This window comes from Oncorhynchus tshawytscha, linkage group LG30 (assembly GCF_018296145.1).
Source record: "Oncorhynchus tshawytscha isolate Ot180627B linkage group LG30, Otsh_v2.0, whole genome shotgun sequence".
NCBI classification, from domain to species: Eukaryota; Metazoa; Chordata; class Actinopteri; order Salmoniformes; family Salmonidae; genus Oncorhynchus; species Oncorhynchus tshawytscha.
Genome location: NC_056458.1, coordinates 2146538 through 2165912, shown reverse-complemented (window position 1 = coordinate 2165912; position 19375 = coordinate 2146538). Strand labels below are relative to the sequence as shown.

At 40.9% G+C, this 19375-nt stretch overlaps 1 protein-coding gene across 2 annotated transcripts; it reads right to left on the bottom strand.

The window, feature by feature from the left end:
* Positions 1-3555: 3555 nt before the first annotated feature.
* senp3a (SUMO specific peptidase 3a) lies at positions 3556-18352 on the bottom strand. Of its 2 annotated transcripts, none has more exons than XM_024394878.2 (11): positions 17293-17516; positions 13204-13889; positions 12756-12935; positions 8701-8815; positions 8287-8434; positions 7915-7962; positions 7590-7667; positions 7202-7339; positions 6557-6640; positions 6415-6465; positions 3556-5010 (listed from the first exon to the last, which is right to left on the bottom strand). In XM_024394878.2, the coding sequence occupies exons 2-11, from the start codon at positions 13838-13840 to the stop codon at positions 4900-4902; spliced, it is 1590 nt and encodes a 529-aa protein (XP_024250646.1). In that variant the 5' UTR covers positions 13841-13889; positions 17293-17516; the 3' UTR covers positions 3556-4899. The 2 variants fall into 2 exon arrangements, with proteins under 2 accessions (XP_024250646.1, XP_024250645.1); XM_024394877.2 differs by lacking the exon at positions 17293-17516 and adding an exon at positions 18187-18352 and having other exon boundaries at positions 3557-5010.
* Positions 18353-19375: the final 1023 nt, after the last annotated feature.

Genomic DNA, 19375 nt, shown 5'->3' with positions numbered 1-19375 from the left:
GATAACTGAGGATGGATCAACATTTTAGTTACTCCACAATACGAACATAAATTAAGGTGAAAAGAAGGAAGCCTGTACAGAATAAAAATATTCCAAAACATGCATTCTGTTTGCAATAAGGCACTAAAGTAAAAACGTGGCAAAGAAATTAACTTTTTGTCCAGAATACAAAGTGTTATGTTTGGGGAAAATCCACCACAACATCACTGAGTACTACTCTTACATTTAAATGGCAAGCATTGTGGTGGCTGCTAGGGCTGTTGCAGTGGTGTAAAGTACTTAAGTAAAAATATTTTAAAGTTCTACTTAAGTAGTTTTTTGGGGTATCTGTACTTTACTATTTATATTTAACCATTTTTACTTCACTACATTGCTAAAGAAATGTATGCACTTTTTACTCCTTACATTTTCCCTGACACCCAAAAGTACTCATTACATTTTGAATGATTAGCGGGACAGAAATGGTCCAATTCACACTTATCAATAGAACATCCCTGGTCATCCCTACTGCCTCTGATCTGGCGGACTCACTAAACAAAAATGCTTTTTAAAATAAATTTTTAAATGATGTCTTAGTGTTGGAGTGTGACCCTGGCTATCCGTAAATAAATAAAAAACAAGAAAATTGTGCCGTCTGGTTTGCTTAAAAAGTAATAAGGAATTTTAAATGGTGTACTTTTAGCAACTACATTTACTTTTGATACATGAGTATATTTAAAACCAAATATTTAGACTAACTCAAGTAGTATTTTACTGGGTGACTTTCACTTTAGCAATTTTTTTTATTAAGGTATTTTTACTTTTACTCAAGTATGAGGTTGGGGTACTGTTTCCACCACCAGTCATGACCACAGTAAAATTCCAGGTGACCAGTTGAGTCATGATAATCTCCTCTTATGCACAATGGACATGCATTGGTAGTACCCAACTCGTTAACAACCATCAGGTCACTAAAGGCCTGGTACTCAGGGCGCTATTGTCCCTCTAACCACTGACATCAATCCAAAATGTATCGAAAATCACAAACACTTATCATAACTGTTTTGAAAACTCCGCTCACTCTGATTGATCAATGTGAAGAATTAAGTTCAACAGGTTGAAACTGAGTGAAAACATGGTCGTTGTGGATGTGGTTTCAACGCCTAAAACAACGAAATGGAATGAGCTTCTTAAGGTGATGATTCATTCAAAACCCACATACCCACATACCCATATTAGCGCTTATGCATAGGCCTATATATGAACACAAGCCTGGAAAAACAGTGAATTTAAATAATGATTGTGCAGTTATACAATCCAAAGGCCAACCTGTGGTAGGCTATGTAACCCATCTGCGGAAGGCATAGGTCCTAAATCAATGTAGCATTTGAGACCATCCTCAAGAGGGCCAGATGTACAGTTCTCAATATGCCTATGGATGCATTACCGCTTGACAGACACCACTGGTATAGAGATGGATATGATATACTGCATAAACCCCATCCTCAATCATTAATTTAACTAAATGGATAGTAGCTTTTTCGTATTGTAGGCTAATCGCCCAGTAGCCTATATTTCCACTAAACATTTACCTGACAATGAAGGCTAGGCTACTGCAAAAATACCAACATCCCAAATCCCTGGAAAGTAATTTATCTGACGTCCCCCATCCAGCTATGTGGCATCTGCACCCCTGCATTGTAAAGGCATATTTGAATAGATATATATTGTAAACCATATCCTAATAGCATTGACAACTTGGTTGTCGAACTGTGAGGCACTTTTCCCCAGAACTATCACTGAAGGTGACGCAGTCCAGGAGAGACCCGACGGGTGTGGTCGGAGGGCCAATGTGGATGGTGTGACGAAAATTGCGTCCATATTGCATCCATATCACCGTACATGCTGCACGGCCAATGCAGATGTTGGATTGACCATGCAGCGCCTTAAAGTTAAATAAAAGGTTTAAAAAAATATGTACATTTTTAAAAAGCAAATTTATGCTTGCAATATGGACGGGGTGACGCAATTGCAGAGCCTCTGGAGGAATACAGATATTAAATTGAGTTCCGTACCGCATCGCTGTGCGCCTCTCAATTTTAGTAACAATGCGGAGGGCTCCGTATATCTGGTTGGTTGATGGTAGGTGAGAGCGGGAGGTCCTGTATAAACACAAACTCACTTCCTTGACAACTTCCTTCACAAAAGCTCCGCTATGCTCAGCGAAGTGCAAGAAGTATGATTGCCCTCTGTTACGGATACAAGTATCCTGTGTGTTTCTTTTCTCTCCTTCTCCCGTCACAGGTGAAAATCATCACTCCCCAATCATCAATCAGAAGACACACCTCCTCCTGTTTCCTACCCAATCACCGTTCCTTTCCCTTTGTTTAAAAACCCTGTCAGTTGTTTGCTGTGGAGCTCATTCTCTCTGTAAATGCCATGTCTGTAGGTCTCGCTGTTTCACGCTCTCTTTATGTATTGACCTCTCTTTTGTTTGAGCACCTCCATAGCACTTTGTCATCACCTGTGAGTATTGTTTTTGGTTATGGTGTTTGTTTGCTGGTGGGAAAAGGGGGAGCCAAGACAAGTCGCCCATGGGCATACACTACCCGTAGGTAAACTTTGTTAAATACACTAGTTAGAACTGGGCGGACCACCCACTATTTTTGGTTAGTTAGCTGTTGTTAAAGTAGGCTAGTCTAGTTTAGGGGTGTTTTTGAATACTTATTGTTTCTTTCCTTGGGTCCAGCTCAGCCCCTTTTCCTGCTCCCCTCATTGTGTTTTCCAATAAACCCTGAGTTTGACGGTAGATTTCAGTTGTTGTGGTTATTTCGTTCTCACTTTTACTTTGTCACTATAATAAATTGCATGAGTTATGTAACGGGTCTCATTACCATCCCCCCCCCTAGACTGTCGGGCCAAAAGGGATTCGTAACACCCTCTGCAGAGGCCATATCACCTTAAATGCTGCACAGCCAGTGTAGACATCAGATTGACAATGCAGCGCCTTTTAAAAACGCTTGGTGGCGCATCTGAGTTTCAAAGAACACGTCATATGCTCATTGGACTGTGGACAGAGCTCAGTTTTGATATCATACCTAATTATTGATGTATACTGAATGAAAATATAAACGCAACATGTAAAGTGTTGGTCCCATGCTTCATGAGCTGAAATAAAAGATACCAGAAAGTTCCATATGCACAAAAAGCTTAACTAAAATTGTGCACATGTGTTACCATGTTAGTGAGCATTTCTCCTTTGCCAAAATAAACGTCAACCTGACAGGTGTGGCAGCTAATTAAACAGCCTGATCATTACACAGGTGCACCTTGTGCCGGGGACAAAAAGGCCACTCTAAAATGTGCAGTTTTGTCACACAATGCAATGTCTCAAGTTGAGGGAGCGCGCAATTAGCATGCTGACTGCAGGAATGTCCACCAGAGCTGTTGCCAGAGAATGTAATGGTCATTTCTCAACCATAATTTGGCAGTACGTCCAACTGGCCTCACAACCACACCCTCCATATGTCTGTTTATAAAGCACGTTTGTGGGGGAAAACTAATTCTGAGTGGCTGTGCCCCTGCCCAGTCATGTGAAATCCATAGATTAGGCCCTATTTATTTCCTTAAATGAACTGTATATAACTCAGAAATTGTTAGCGTTTTTTTGTTCAGTATAGTTTATAGGCTCATGAGAAATGGGCAAAACTAGAAACTGTTCCCCATGGGTCATGACCTCGCAAATTTCACCAATTGCCTTCCCACGATTGAATGACATTTGTGCTTTCCTGTAAAATCGAGCAGTTGTTTTCTAAGCTCATGATCAGCTGCATGTTATTGAGCCTATCCACGATTATATTGAAGTGCTTAGGGTTGTAGAAGTGGCTTTCTCACTGACCTAGGCCAATTTGGACTGGGCACATGACCCACTATAGTGACTGTCAATCATCAAATCAATGGAATGAAAATAATATTTACCCATTTATTCAATTACATATGTCACATGAAGAATGACCCATTTATAATTTGTTGTCAGCAAGCCACGACTATTCATTGGCCAAAACGTACTGGTGCACAGGCTGAACCAGAACCGATAATTCCTTTAGACAAAACACAACCGTTTGTGTTGAATGACTTCAGATTCAAATAAAAATCAATTCTTTTCAGCTAATAGGAAATATTAATTTGCCCACAAACCATGTTCCCTAAAAATAAGGTTGATCCATCCACACTTAACTTTTCATTTATTTTATTTTCAACACTATACCCCTGGCTATCCCCCAAAAACATAAAGGACCAAAAAATTCTTGCGTGGCCTCCCAAGTGGCGCAGCATCGCAGTGCTAGAGGCGTCACTACAGAGCAGTGTTCTATCCCACGCTGTGTCACAACCGGCCGTGACTGGGAGTCCCATTGGGATAGCACAATTGGCCCAGGGTCGTTCATATTAGTGGAGGGTTTTGCCAGGTGGCTTTATTGGCTCATCGCGCTTTAGCGACACCTTGTGGTGGGCCGGTCGCCTGCAGACTGACTTTGATCATCAGTTGAATGGTGTTTCCTCCGACACATTGAGGCTGGCTTCCGGGTTAAGCGGGCCATGTTTCAGAGGACGCATGACCCTCCCCGAGCCTGTTAGGGAGTTGCAGTGAGCGCAATTGGATATCACGAAATTGGGGAGAAAGTAAAATATATTAATCTCCTACATCACACCCTAAGTGCAACAACCATTATTTTGTTTAGTGTCCTCGTAGGAGTACAGTTTACTTGTATCAAAAAGGAAAATAAAGAGTGAGTGGGTGTGAGCAAGAAAATAAAAATGCAACAATGTCCATCTTGTAAAAAACATATCTGCCAAGAGAGCTGGGGGAAGGGTGAATAGTCTACGTCTTCTTTCGTTCTACGATAGTTCTTTCATTCAAACTCACAGTGAGAGCTTGCAATGACACAACTCTTTGTACATGAGTCTCCTTAGCTTTGGCATATCCAGCTGGCCAAAACGGAAAGGCTGCTCTAAGGCTAGGCACTTACAGTACTGTGGGGAAAAAACAGAAAAATGAAGCAAAGTTAATGTCAATATCAATGGCAACTGTAATGATATCTCAGCAAAAAAAGAAACGTCCCTTAAGGACCCTGTCTTTCAAAGATAATTAGTAAAAATCCAAATAGCTTCACATATCTTCATTGTAAAGGGTTTAAATACTGTTTCCCATGCTTGTATGTGGAACGGTTGTTAAGACACTAACAGCTTACAGACGGTAGACAATTAAGGTCACAGTTATGGACACTAAGAGAGGCCTTTCTACTGACTAAAAAACACCAAAAGAGCCCAGGGTCCCTGCTCATCTGCATAGGCATGCTGCAAGGAGGCATGGGGACTGTAGATGTGGCCAGGGCAATAAATTGCAATGTCCGTACTGTGAGACGCCTAAAACAGCGCTACATGGAGACAGGACGGACAGCTGATCATCCTCGCAGTGGCAGAACACGTAACAACACCTGCACAGGATCGGTACATCCAAACATCACAACTTCGGGATAGGTACAGGATGGCAACAACAACTGCCTGAGTTACACCAGGAAAGCACCATCCCTCCATCAGTGCTCAGACTGTCCGCAATAGGCTGAGAGAGGCTGGACTGAGGGCTTGTAGGCCTCACTAGACATCACCTATGGGCATAAACCCACGGTCATTGGACCAGACAGGACTGGCAAAAAGTGCTCTTCACTGACGACTTGCGGTTTTGTCTCACCAGGGGTGATGGTCGGGGTCACGTTTATCTTCAAGGGAATGAGTGTTACACCGAGGCCTGTACTTCGGGAGGATCTATTTTGAGGTGGAGGGTCCGTCATGGTCTGGGGCGGTGTGTCACAGCGTCATCGAACTGAGCTCGTTGTCATTGCAGGCAATCTCAACGCTGTGCGTTACAGAGAAGACATCCTGCTCATGTGGTACCCTTCCTGCAGGCTAATCGTGACATGACCCTCCAGCATGACAATGCCACCAGCCATACTGCTCGTTCTGTCATGGCCAGAGAAGAGCCCGGATCTCAATCCCATTGAGCACGCCTGGGACCTGTTGGGTGAGGGCTAGGGCCATTCCCCCCAGAATTGTCCGGGAACTTGCAGGTGCCTTGGTGGAAGAGTGGGGTAACATCTCACAGCAAGAACTGGCAAATCTGGTGCAGTCCATGAGGAGGAGATGCACTGCAGTACTTAATGCAGCTGGTGGCCACACCAGATACTGACTGTTACGTGGAAGGACGTTTCTTTTTTTTGCTGAGTTCAGTAGAGTACTGCATTTATGATAGATATCAAAGCAAATTACTTTTCTACCGGTTTGTGTGTAGCATACAATGAAGTATGGAAAACTGTTACCAACACACATGATTTAGATAGACAGATTGAAATATGAATAATGATATTTAAGTTAACCCACCTGGAGGACAAATGCTCCGCAGTCGCTGTCATTGTTCTGCCTGCCCACGTTCTGGGAAACACATGGGACCAGAACAATCACATAAACATGGTATCAACTGACAAGTAAACATTGCCCACCAAAAATCCAAAAGCCCTCTTACCATTTTGAAGAAACCCTTCCACCCTGTGATAAAATCCTTCTGCTCTTTCTTGATTGCCTCAGCTTGTAAGTATTTTGCAATGTGCTAAAAAACCAAGAGAAATACATGGGTGAATATGAATCCACTGAGGGATAACAAAAATACAAGTATATCCACAGAGGAGCAGATGTGTAATCCTATAGATCAGTGGTATTCAAAGTCGGGGTTGCAAAACATTTCATGAACAAAAAAAATCAAGAGTACAGATTATTGTATGGGACAGATCATGTGAAACATTTACTCAAAAGTGTATTTACCGGCTTCTTTTAATTTTGATAAGAGATAAAAATGCAATGAATTGAAGGTTATTTGTAAAACTATCTGTAAAAATCTAAATGTACAGATTTTAAGGTTGTGTCATTAGATTTGGGTTGGGGTCATTTTTGGGGGGGGGGGAAAATAGGGTCCCCCGAAATTCGGGTGGGAAAAAAAATGGGGTTCCCCCTGAAAGTTTGAATACCACTTCTATAGATCAAAATTACAGACTGACCAAATGTATTGTTTGGACTGGCATAAAAGGCAGATTTATACTTTCCACATTCGTATAACTGCTTTGGTCTGACTGCACAGATAGGTTTTAAGCCCAGGGAATTACACTACACAGACCTTTGGGCAGCGGCGGTTGAGGGTGCGCTGGGAGTCAAAGTATGTGATGGCGCGCTGTGGGACGTCCACACACACCAGAGACCAGTGCACCTCCAGATGGATAGGGATCAACAGTAGCCTCTTCTGGAAAATGTTCACCTGGAAAAAAAAGATATGGACGGAATTGTAATTTTATTTTTTCCCTCTACTTTTCTTTACTCTCCAGGGACTACAGTGATACATGCACAGAAATGCTGATCAGTGTGCATTGTTCAAGTAAAATAAATTATAATAACACTTCTGGCATGTTGATTCAAAAACAAAAAGTAAACAAACCAACAAACACACTTGACAACATAAGTCAACCATGGAACTCCTGCTAAATAAAATTCCGCCAGGGATAACTCACATTCTTTGTCCACCGTTTGACCCCGTCATAGCCCTTTGTCCTCAACTTGTCGTAAAAAAAGCTGTTGAAAAAATGAACCTGAAAGAAAGAGGAGAGTAGCCACGGTGTGAATGGGAACACATAATACACAAGTTGAGTTTGTGCGCACACACAATAGTGGGGCTTTCCTGTGTTGGCGGGAAAAATGCAGGCAAATGTCAAATGAGGAATGGGGCATAACATGACCGATGGGGTAAGTGGATGCCAGCACCTAAATGTCATCAGAATTTCTCTCTCCTAAACATGTATTTTACATTCATATTACTAGGCATGATCATTTTCTCACCTCTTCTGGGACTGTGTCCATAACCATATCCCCATACATGTTCATGATCTGTGGTTCAAGACAATATATTATTAAAGACAAAACTTTAATATAATTTCTTAAACACATTTATATTATTTAGTCACAATGTTTACATAAATCACACACAAAAATAAATGAAAATCTCACACTCTGTTCTATACTGAATCATATATAGAATTGGAAAATCATTAGTACATTTGAAATATTTCATAAACTGCTAATATAAAAAAAGAAACTCACAAAATGTTAAAAGTGAGGTGATTTGGCATGACCAAGACAGACCAACTGAGATGTGCTATTGTGGCTCAGAGAATACAGTGTTCTTTTCAAAATGTTAAAGAGTAGAAGTACCTGGTCGTTGAGCCAGTTCTGTCCATACAATGTGCTGAGGTCATCCATTGTGAGGGTGTGGCGCTTGTAGTTGACACGGAACCCCCTCACCATGGCAGTACCAGACAGACGCTGGTAAGACTGGATGAGGTGCTGCACAACAACTTTCCTTTGGAAGGGACACAACAACACTTAAATGAGACACTTTTCAACATGAAAATACAAAAACACATGTTCATTAGACAGACACCAAATGTTTCGAACAGCAGTGTGACGGGAGGGACTACTTGGACTTGTACAATAAGAAACGCTTGTTTTCATTTCCCACTGCAAAACACTGAAAAGTCATTCCCATCGTGTGCCTAATGAAAATGACCCAGGATGCTGAAATGCAAATGAGCATGATGAGGTTGAAGGCCAATTATCATGACAAACCTGTGGGGCTCGGAGAAGCTCTTGCTGGGGAAGATTTCCTGTAGCTTGTCCACCACCTCATCCACATGGATAGGGATCATGCTACCGTACTGGTGCAGGAATTCATTCAACATACCTGGGAGAGATGGGAGACGGTCACAAAGCCACACAAATTAAATAACACCTTTATTATATAAATCACCAAATTACATGTTTTAATAACCTTGTTATATTGTGTCTATGGTTAAAGCTTCAGTCTGGAGATTGAGCTCAATCAATGCACAATTTCTGGTATAAATAGTAAAAACAATTTGCCCAGTCAACGTTGACCCTAACCCATTAATGGACCATTTAGGAATCTTTCTTCATTAGCCACATTACCACATCTGGAGTGAATTCTTTAAGGGCTGTACCTAACTAAAATAAATATTGGTCGACCGAGAGACGTCCAGTTCTTTCGACCAATCAAAATGGTTCAACTTATTTTTTCCATATAGACAGACACCCTATGAGTTTGAATAAAATCAACTACATTAGCACTGAGCTTGTCTGATGCTTTAAACACACTGTTTGATTAAATAATGAAGACATGCAAATGACTCACACGGTGTTAAAAAAAAAAAGACAGCGAGTGCATGTGTGACTGGCGCTGTTGTCTTGCTCTCCTAACTACTGCAGCGAAAAGGCACAAGTGTTCATTGCTCTGTCCGTGCTGAAGCTGCAACATCATTACAGCCATTTCGGACTGAAAAACATTTCCTATTCCCCTCAACCCTTGCTCTCTTTAAGTGAAACATGTAAGCATCGCATGCATGTGACCAATATGGCCTGACCTATAGCCTATCATAATCACGTCAATAAATTTGGTAATACAAAAAAAAACTCAGAACACAGTAACAACAAGGAGGATGTCAAAAATAAACTTGAAATGGGCAAATGTTAGTTTACTGGTTGCTGAGGAGGGAAAGGGGAATTCAGGTCTGTGGAAGACATTTGACTTAGTTGGGGAAACTACTGGAGATACAGAAAAAAGGAGGGTATAGGAGCAAAAAGCGAAATTTAAAGCCTTTATTACAGCAGACTAAAAACAGTTGCATGCATTCGTGAATTGCGGTTTATTTATTGTTTAGGCTAATTATTCAAAAGCTCCATTTGTTATTTAATTTTAAAACTAAAATGTTGGATTGCATTGCTTGTATGCTGTGTGATAGCATGAACAGAATTCATGATTGATTGATACACTTAGGCCTATATTTCGGCTAAGTAAGTTACGGTATTAAGACTAAACACGATGTGCTCTTAGGCCTACAGCTTGATGGTGGTTATACAAGGATACTATACAAAGCCTACTAATGATAACATTACTTATTATTATTATTATAATGATCATAATAATAATTTGAACAACAACAACAATAAGGAGATCAATAAAAAGGAGGGTAAAGGAGCGAGAGCTGTGTGCATATTGTGTGACAAATAGGTGCTGTTAGATTACAATATAATTTTATGCCTGTTTGGAACAGTGTAAATAAGTAATACCAGTCTGTTCTAACAGGAAGACATTGTAAAGCTTTTATTACAGCATAGCAAAGATTAAAAATAGACGAATCCGTGAAATTGCTTTATCCGCCATTTTGCCGATGCAAGTGGCTTGGTGCTCACAGAATCAGAAGGCTATTAAACAAACACCTAGACTTTTTCCACATTTTGTTATGTTACAGCCTTTTTCTAAAATGAATTAAATAGTTTTATATTCCTCATCAATCTACACACAATACCCTATAATGACAATTGTACGTAATTATGACATAACATTGAAGGTTGTGCAATGTAACAGGAATATTTAGACTGATGGAAGCCACCCGTTAGATAAAATACGGAACGGCTCCGTATTTCACTGAAAGAATAAACGTCTTGTTTTCGAGATGATAGTTTCCGGATTACTGTGTTTGCCAGCAGCTCTTAGCAATGCTTAACCACAGGCTTGAAGTCAAACAGCGCTATCAACTCCTGAGATTAGGCTGGCAACACTAAAGTGCCTATTAGAACATCCAATAGTCAAATATATATGAAATATGAATAGTATAGAGAAAAATAGTGGACGCATCATAATTCCTATAATAACTGCAACCTAATATTTCTTTACTGGGAATATTTAACCACCAGCTTGCATGAGTTCTGAGCAAGGAACTTAAACATGAGCTTTTTTACATGGCACATATTGCACTTTTACTTTCTTCTCCAACACTGTGTTTTTGCATTATTTAAACCAAATTGAGCATGTTTCATTATTTATTTGAGACTAAATAAATAAAATCTATGTATTATATTAAGTTAAAATAAAAGTGTTCATTGTTCATTCAATATTGTTGTTATTGTAATAATTTCAAAAATTATATATATAATAATATTTAACCGTTACTCCTAGACTGAGGCTCCTCCTCACATCTGAAGAGTCAATGCATTTCTGTTGCTAGACAGAACCTTAGTGATATCGGTTCTTCCTCACGTCATCTGACCTCTACCCCAGTGCTCACTTCTCCCCAACTCACGGCTGTCATGGTGCCTGGTACCAGGCCGTGTCTCTTCTCCTCCCAGAAGATCCCTGATGGCTAACAATAACATATCCTGACATAATGTAAACGTTATACATTACCCTCTCTCCCTCAGTAACATGAATAAGTATAGTTCATATTCTCGGAACAAAACAAAAGGATTCCTAAATCATTGCTAAGAATAATGACAATAACTGCAGTTTCTACTGGTCATTGTTTTCAGGCTGGTTGTATTGGTGCTAGCTAGGTCCAGAAGTTGCGGTCGAACAAATAATGCTTTATTACCAACGTGGTATTGTAAACACATCGTTCGTGGCCGGTGTTTGCAGACTTTTTTGTACAGTTTTGACAGTGCTACCGATTGTAGTAGTGGCGCTTGGCTTGCACGTGCAAATTCAGAACACACAACATTCTATAATAGAACTGTGTTATTTGACATGTATCTTTTTTAAGACCCAAACAGCGTTCCATAGTATGTCGTGAAGCTAATAGCAGTGACGCTATTACTCCGCTAGGGCAACATCTGAAAAATAGTGGACTTGGTAGGGTGTACCGGTGCTCGACCAGTCGGCGAAAGCCAACATCCCCCACGACAGAGAACAGTTGATTGTCAAGGGCAATGAATTCCATTATCCTGGCGTTAATGGATTCGCCTTTGAGTTGTCTCGCTGAAATTGTTACTCTTTCAAATGACTGCTGGACTTGTTGACTGCTTGATCCACACTGCAGACATTGTCGACTAGGTTAGGAATGCTGTGTTGCAAGTGTAGCGCATAATTTTACGTGGCGTCATTAAGTCATTTACCTACCGGTTTTGCACACCGGCGTTAAACTGGACATCCCTAGTTGTAACGTGCATCCCTAGTTGTAACGTAACAAACTGTGGAAAAAGTGAAGGGGTCTGAATACTTTCCGAATATACTGTATATGGATGATTTATAAAGCCAGGCACATTTAACAGTTAAGCTATTGATTATAGACCTAATTAAGTTTGGGTTTCCTATCTCCTCAATTTTCTTAGGCAAGGGCTGTTTTCTCGTCTCTGCTGCTGCTGCTGCTGCTACCTCCGCCGCATTGTTCTCAATCCAAATACGCTGGTTAACTTTGCTTTGATGCACATAGCAACATAGGGAAAGGTGCTAATTCTACGACGCACCTAAGATTATGATTCAGAACCGCGGACAGCGATCGTATCCAACGCGGGAGAAAGCACATGTTATAAAATAATATTCAAGTTCTTAGTGTTGCACCATTATTTTTTACATAATATAACCACATACAACTTCAGTATTACATGTCTTACGAGTGATGGAATGTGCAATCCCCATGGGCCCCCACAATGGATTAGTCTACTGAGACAGGAGCGAATCAGACAGGTGTCTTGCGCACCATGAATTTGCTCAACTAAAGAAATCTCAGTCCAAAGAATCGACCAGTCGACTAAATGGGTTCAGCCCTACCTAGTGTTGTTTTCCATTTGTTTTTAACAGAAAAGTAGACTAGTATTCAAAGCTGTTTTACCTTGTACACAGGAGATGTGTTCACTGCTGAGTTGCTGCTGAGGTGGTGGTTTATCCCTGTGGATGGTTGGCAGGCTTACAGGAGATTCCCGGAAGCCCAGCCCGTCCCTGTCCCCAACCTTGGCTGCATTACTCGCCACCTCATTCCCTATGTGTCCATTTGTCCCACACACCCAAGGGTCTGAGGAAAAATAGGAGATGGGTGCAGATCATGTAAAAATATTAACATTTATTAACCATTTCAGCTCTACAGAACAGTCTGTGATCATTCTTTCTTTCATGAAATGCTACTGCTCATTTTTGAAAACAAAAAGTAAAGGGGGTGGAGGGAAACAAGTCATTCTGATGCAACTTCCAGTTTACATGTTGGCATATATTAATATAAATATTCATGTTTCATGACACATGCAACATTAAATTTGGTCCAAAAACAACATTATTATACCTACCATCTCCAGCCTCTATATCTTCCCTTCCCTTAAAGCAGCCCCGAGTTCCCCCATGCAGATAGGATCTTCCTGGCTTCCGTCTGTTGTGGAGATGTTTGTTCCTGCTCCCGAGGTGCCACCTCCTAGGCCTAGCTCGCCTGTACCCCAGGCCCAAAGACCCAGCCCATTTAGCCAGCTGGCACCATGTCCTCCAATGCAGGGCCAAGCGAGTGTGGCAGTTCACAGTCCTACTGAGTCTATACCAGCGCAGCAGCCTCCGCATCCTGAACCCATTGGGCTGTGTTTTTATTTGTGAGGGGCTACCAGAGTCACTGGCTGTGGATCTACTCTGATGATGTGATGGCGATAGAAGTGGTGCAGTCCAATCATCCTCTCCTGGTTCTTCCCAACTGAAATCCTCCTCCTTATCCTCTTCGGGGTCCATATCCATACGTTCTTCCATGCCCCACATGCTAGCTTCCTCCTCAGGCCGCCCTAGCTTGAAATGCATGGAACTTCTATGGACATGGTGAGGCGTTCTGGAGTCCACCAGATATCCTGGTCCAGTGGCCTCCTGTCTGACTGTCTCAGGTTCCCCTGCCAGTGTCAGCTCATTGATCCAGTGGTTCTGTGCCAAGCTGTCTCCACTGTCTCGCATCACTCTCTCCACGGGCACCCCACCAACAACACCTGCTTAAAGCCTCTGCCTGGAATACAAAACAAGTGGTGGAAATTGTAGTTAAGGAACAGGTGACAGTAACTACTGTAACAATAGTATTAGACCAGGTAATACTTAAACCATTCATTCCCACATTTTTCCCAGACAAGTCACTATGCAAGTCGTATGCGATTAGTAACCCTAACATGTAATCCATATTGCTTTTTAGAGAGAGAGGAGAGTAGAGAGAGTAAAACATAGTGCTCTGCCTATAATAAAATTAACTGCCATTTTCCCCTAATCCTTAGCCCCAATACAGTACATTCGTAAAGTATTCAGACCCCTTTGACTTTTTTCACATTGTTACGTAAACATCCTTATTCGAAAAAGGATTAAATAAAACATTTTCATCAAAGTGAAAACTGGTTTGCAAGATCGAATCCCTGAGCTGAGAAGGTAAAAATCTGTCTGTCAAAATCCTAGGCCGTCATTGAAAATAAGAATTTGTTCTTAACTGAACTAAGTTACTTTTTTTTTTAAAACAGGTCTACTGCTACATCAGCCCCAATTGTAAAAATAGGTGTACTCCTGCATTTCAGCCCTAATATTCATACAAAACAGGTCCACACCTGTACTTCAGCTCCAATTTACATACCTACAAAGTCCGCACCTGTGCATAAACCCAATTAGTCAATTGGTCCCATGTGCATCAGTTGGTAGAGCATGGCGCTAGCAAAGGCAGGATTGTGGGTTCATTTCCCCTTTGGGGACCAATTAGAAAATACAGGCACTCACGACTTTGAGTAGCTCTGGATAAGAGCGTCTGCTAAATGACTAAAATGTAAAACTAAGCCAGGTCTAAATGTCCTCCAAGCCTGAATACTCAATCTGTAAACCACCCCTGCACCTCAGCTCCAGAACTTTTACAAACCAGGTCCACACCTTTGAGTCCCAATGCTAATATAAAGACCTACACATTCCAGATCAAATACCCCTACGAACCAGGTTTACACCTGTGGCTATGTCCCAACACTGATAAACCAGGTCTACCCTTGTGATTATTCAGCAAACCTCACATAAACCAGGTCTACCATTGATCGAGAGAAACCTAGACATTAAGTACTTGTTAAGTTATTAAACTAATTCAGTTTATGATGTATCTATACATGGCCAATTCCCCAAAATATGACGTTTTTCTAAGAATCACTGATTTAACACATATGGAAAAATAATATGTAAGATCATATTGGTCAAGTATATCCATAAACCAACTCAAATCTACTGAAAAAATAAATACATCTGCTATAATTAAATATGTATAATAAATTGGAGCAAATGTGACCGCTATACACTATATATACAATAATATGTGGATTAGAGGATTAGAGGTTGACCGATTAATCGGAATGGCCGATTAATTAGGGCCGATTTCAAGTTTTCATAACAATCGGAAATCTTTTTTTTTTTTTTTTTTACACCTTTATTTAATCTTTATTTAACGCGGCAAGTCAGTTAAGAACACATTCTTATTTTCAATGACGGTCTAGGAACGGTGGGTTAACTGCCTGGTTCAGGGGCAGAAAGACAGATTTTCACCTTGTCAGCCCGGGGGATCCAATCTTGCAAGCTTACAGTTAACTAGTCCAACGCAATAACGACCCGCCTCTCTCTCGTTGCACTCCACAAGGAGACTGCCTGTTACGCAAATACAATAAGCCAAGGTAAGTTGCTAGCTAGCATTAAACTTATAAAAAAACAATCAATCATAATCACTAGTTAACTACACATGGTTCATGATATTACTAGATATTATCTAGCGTGTCCTGTGTTGCATATAATCTGACTGAGTATACAAGTATCTAAGTATCTGACTGAGCAGTGGTAGGCAGAAGCAGGCGTGTAAACATTCATTCAAACAGCACCTTCGTGCGTTTTGCCAACAGCTCTTCGTTGTGCGTCAAGCATTGCGCTGTTTATGACTTCAAACCTATCAACTCCCGAGATGAGGCTGGTGTGACCGAAGTAAAATGGCTGGCTAGTTAGCGCGCGCTAATAGCGTTTCAAACTTCCCTCGCTTTGGGGTGGTTGTTTCCCTAGCTCTGCATGGGTAACGCTGCTTCAATGTGGTGGCTGTTGTCGTTGTGTTGCTGGTTCGAGCTCAGGGAGGAGCGAGGAGAGGGACGGAAGCTATACTGTTACACTGGCAATACTAAAGTGCCTATAAGAACATCCAATAGTAAAAGGTTAATGAAATACAAATGGTATAGAGGGAAATAGTCCTATAATAACTACAACCTAAAACTTCTTACCTGGGAATATTGAAGACTCATGTTAAAGGGACCCACCAACTTTCATATGTTCTCATGTTCTGAGCATGGAACTGAAACGTTAGCTTTCTTACATAGCACATATTGCACTTTTACGTTCTTCTCCAACACTTTGTTTTTGCATTATTTAAACCAAATTGAACATGTTTCATTATCTACTTGAGGCTAAATTGATTTTATTGATGTATTATATTAAGTTAAAACAAGTGTTAATTCAGTATTGTTGTAATTGTCATTATTACAAATACATTTTTTAATAAACTTTTTAAATCGGCCAATTAATCGGCATCAATTTTTTGGCCCCCAATAATCGGTATCGGTGTTGAAAAATCATAATCGGTAGACCTCTAATGTGGATGCCTCTTCAAATGAGTGGATTTGGCTATTTCAGCCACACCCGTTGCTGACAGGTGTATAGAATCGAGCACACAGCCATGCAATCTCCATAGACAACCATTGGCAGCAGAATGGCCTGTACTGAAAAACTCAGTGACTTTCAACTTGGCACCATCATAGGATGCCACCTTTCCAACAAGTCATTGTCAAATTTCTGCCCTGCTAGAGCTGCCCCGGTCAACTCTAAGGGCTGTAATTGTGAAGTGGAAACATCTAGGCGCAACAACGGTTCAGCCACGACGTGGTAGGCCACACAAGCTCACGGAACGGTACCGGCAAGTTCCAAACTGCCTCAGGAAGCAACGTCAGCACAAGAACTGTTCTTCGGGAGTGTCAAGAACTGTGTTTCCATGGCAGAGCAGCCGCACACACGTCTAAGATCACCATGCGCAATGCCAAGCATCGGTTGGAGGGTGTAAAGCTTGCCGCCATTGACTCTGGAGAAGTGGGAACGCATTCTCTAGAGTGATGAATCACGCTTCACCATCTGGCAGTCCGACGGACGAATATGGGTTTGGCGGATGCCAGGACAACGCTACCTACCCCAATACATAGTGCCAACTGTAAAGTTTAGTGAAGGAGGAGTAATGTGGTCAGGGCTGTTTTTCATGGTTCGGCCTAGGCCCTTTTGTTCCAGTGAAGGGAAATCTGACCGCTACAGCATACAATGACTTTCTAGACAATTCTGTGCTTCCAATTTTGTGGCAACAGTTTGAGGAAGGCCCTTACCTGTTTCAGCATGACAATGCCCCCGTGAACAAAGCGGGTCCATACAGAAATGGTTTGTCAAGAACGGTGTGGAAGAACTTGACTGGCCTGCACAGAGCCCTGAACTTAATGAATTGGTATGTCGACTGCTAGCCAGGCCTAACATCAGTGCCCGACCTCACGAATGCTCTTGTGGCTGAATGGAAGCAAGTCCCCGCAGCAATGTTCCAACATCTAGCAGAAAGCCTTAACAAAAGGAGGTTGTTATAGCAACAAGCAGGCCATAGATTCAATGTATTGAAAATGATGGCATATATGCAAACTAGACACTTTAAACATATTTACAAATTCAACGTAAGTCAACAATGTATTTATTTTTAAAGCTGTTTGGTACCAAATTCGTCAAAAAAATGTACACGTATGAGATCTATACTTAGGGGTCTTTTGACCATTTTGAGAAATCATGAAACTTCCCTGAATCCTACTTGACACCTTAATTAATAATGCATAATATAACTTATTTGTTAATAAGTACAACTTTAACTTCTCTTGACTCTGTAAAGTACAAATGTAAATGTTTCAACTATTGTGACCGATGAGATTAAATAGGTTAAGTGTTTATTTATCACGGGAGGCCATGGCACGGATTACTGAAATATTAGTGCTTAGTTTAGTTTCGGCAAATGTTTATAGCAAGCTGGGATTCGCTAAATGTATGTCGTGAATAAGAACCTTCGTTGTGATAAGTGAAAATAAAATGAAACACACGATACTTCATCCAACCGGATAGGAGGTCAGAGGAGAAGTATCTTGCTGGCCAAATTGTCTTTCATATGAAGCGCGCGCAGAGCACATAAAATTGGATTCTCAAGCGAGGTGTCGGTTGGATGAGTGAGGGAGAAAACAACTACTTACCGTTTAGATCTAGTGTTTCTCCGAAAGCGATTACTGTCAATGGTCCATTTTGTGCGTATTTCCGTTATTTGAATTGAATACACCGAATAAACGATAAACGCTTTCCCATTCAATGAAAACTGGCGCTTGCTTATGCCACTGTGAAGCAGACAACAATAACTAAGTACTTCCGGTTCACGGATTTTTGGAATCCTCCAGAATAAGTGTCCCATGAGGTATACTTTGTGAATTAATAATTAGGACAAAAATGTACACAATTGTCGATATTTTATACTAGTTATCACACAAAGAATAATTTAAAGTATTTCTAAAATATATGTATCACACAAAACAATTCCAACGTTTTGAGGGAGTGTGCAATTGACATGCTGACTGCAGGAATGTCCACCAGAGCTGTTGACAGAGAATTTAATGTTAATTTCTCTACCATAAGAATTTGGCAGTGTATCAAACCGGAGAACCATGTGTATGGCGTCCTGTGGGCGAGCGGTTTGCTGATGTCAATGTTGTGAGCAGAGGTCCCCATGGTGGGATTATGGTATGGCAGTAGCGGTAGGTGTTTAAAATCACTGAGGAAGCCAAGCCAGTAAAAAATACATATTACAACCTATGGTGTGATAATTGCATTGTTTGCTCTATAACCCATTTGTTCATACGACACCTTGATATAAAATAAGGCTGTGCCAACAAAAAGACAACAGTCACACAGTGGTGGAATAAATTAAACTACACATTAATTTGTTTAATCACAAAACCGAAAAGCAACATCAGTCCGGTGAAGTCCACAAAGCAAATATTGCATAGAAACAGTTATCACCTGTAGCATGGTCAAGCAAGTTAATGTTTTCAAAAGTTTACTAAACAACTACTGATTTAGAACCACGTAGTTACCGCAAGTCAGCACAAAGTCAATAGGAGCACTGCCTCCGCTATTCCAGTACTATTTCAACTTAAACATTTAAACATCAAATAAAAAAGGCTATATTTGCTTTGTTTAATATCCCGAAAACCAACTTAAAGATACCAAAAACAATTTAGTCCAATCAACGTTGCTAAATATCATATGGCTGTCCATGGTACTGATTTCTGTGTGTGTGTGTGTGTGTGTGTGTGTGTGTGTGTGTGTGTGTGTGTGTGTTGGCGTGAGCAAGTAAAACTAAAATGTCGACTCACCTTACTTGTTGACAAG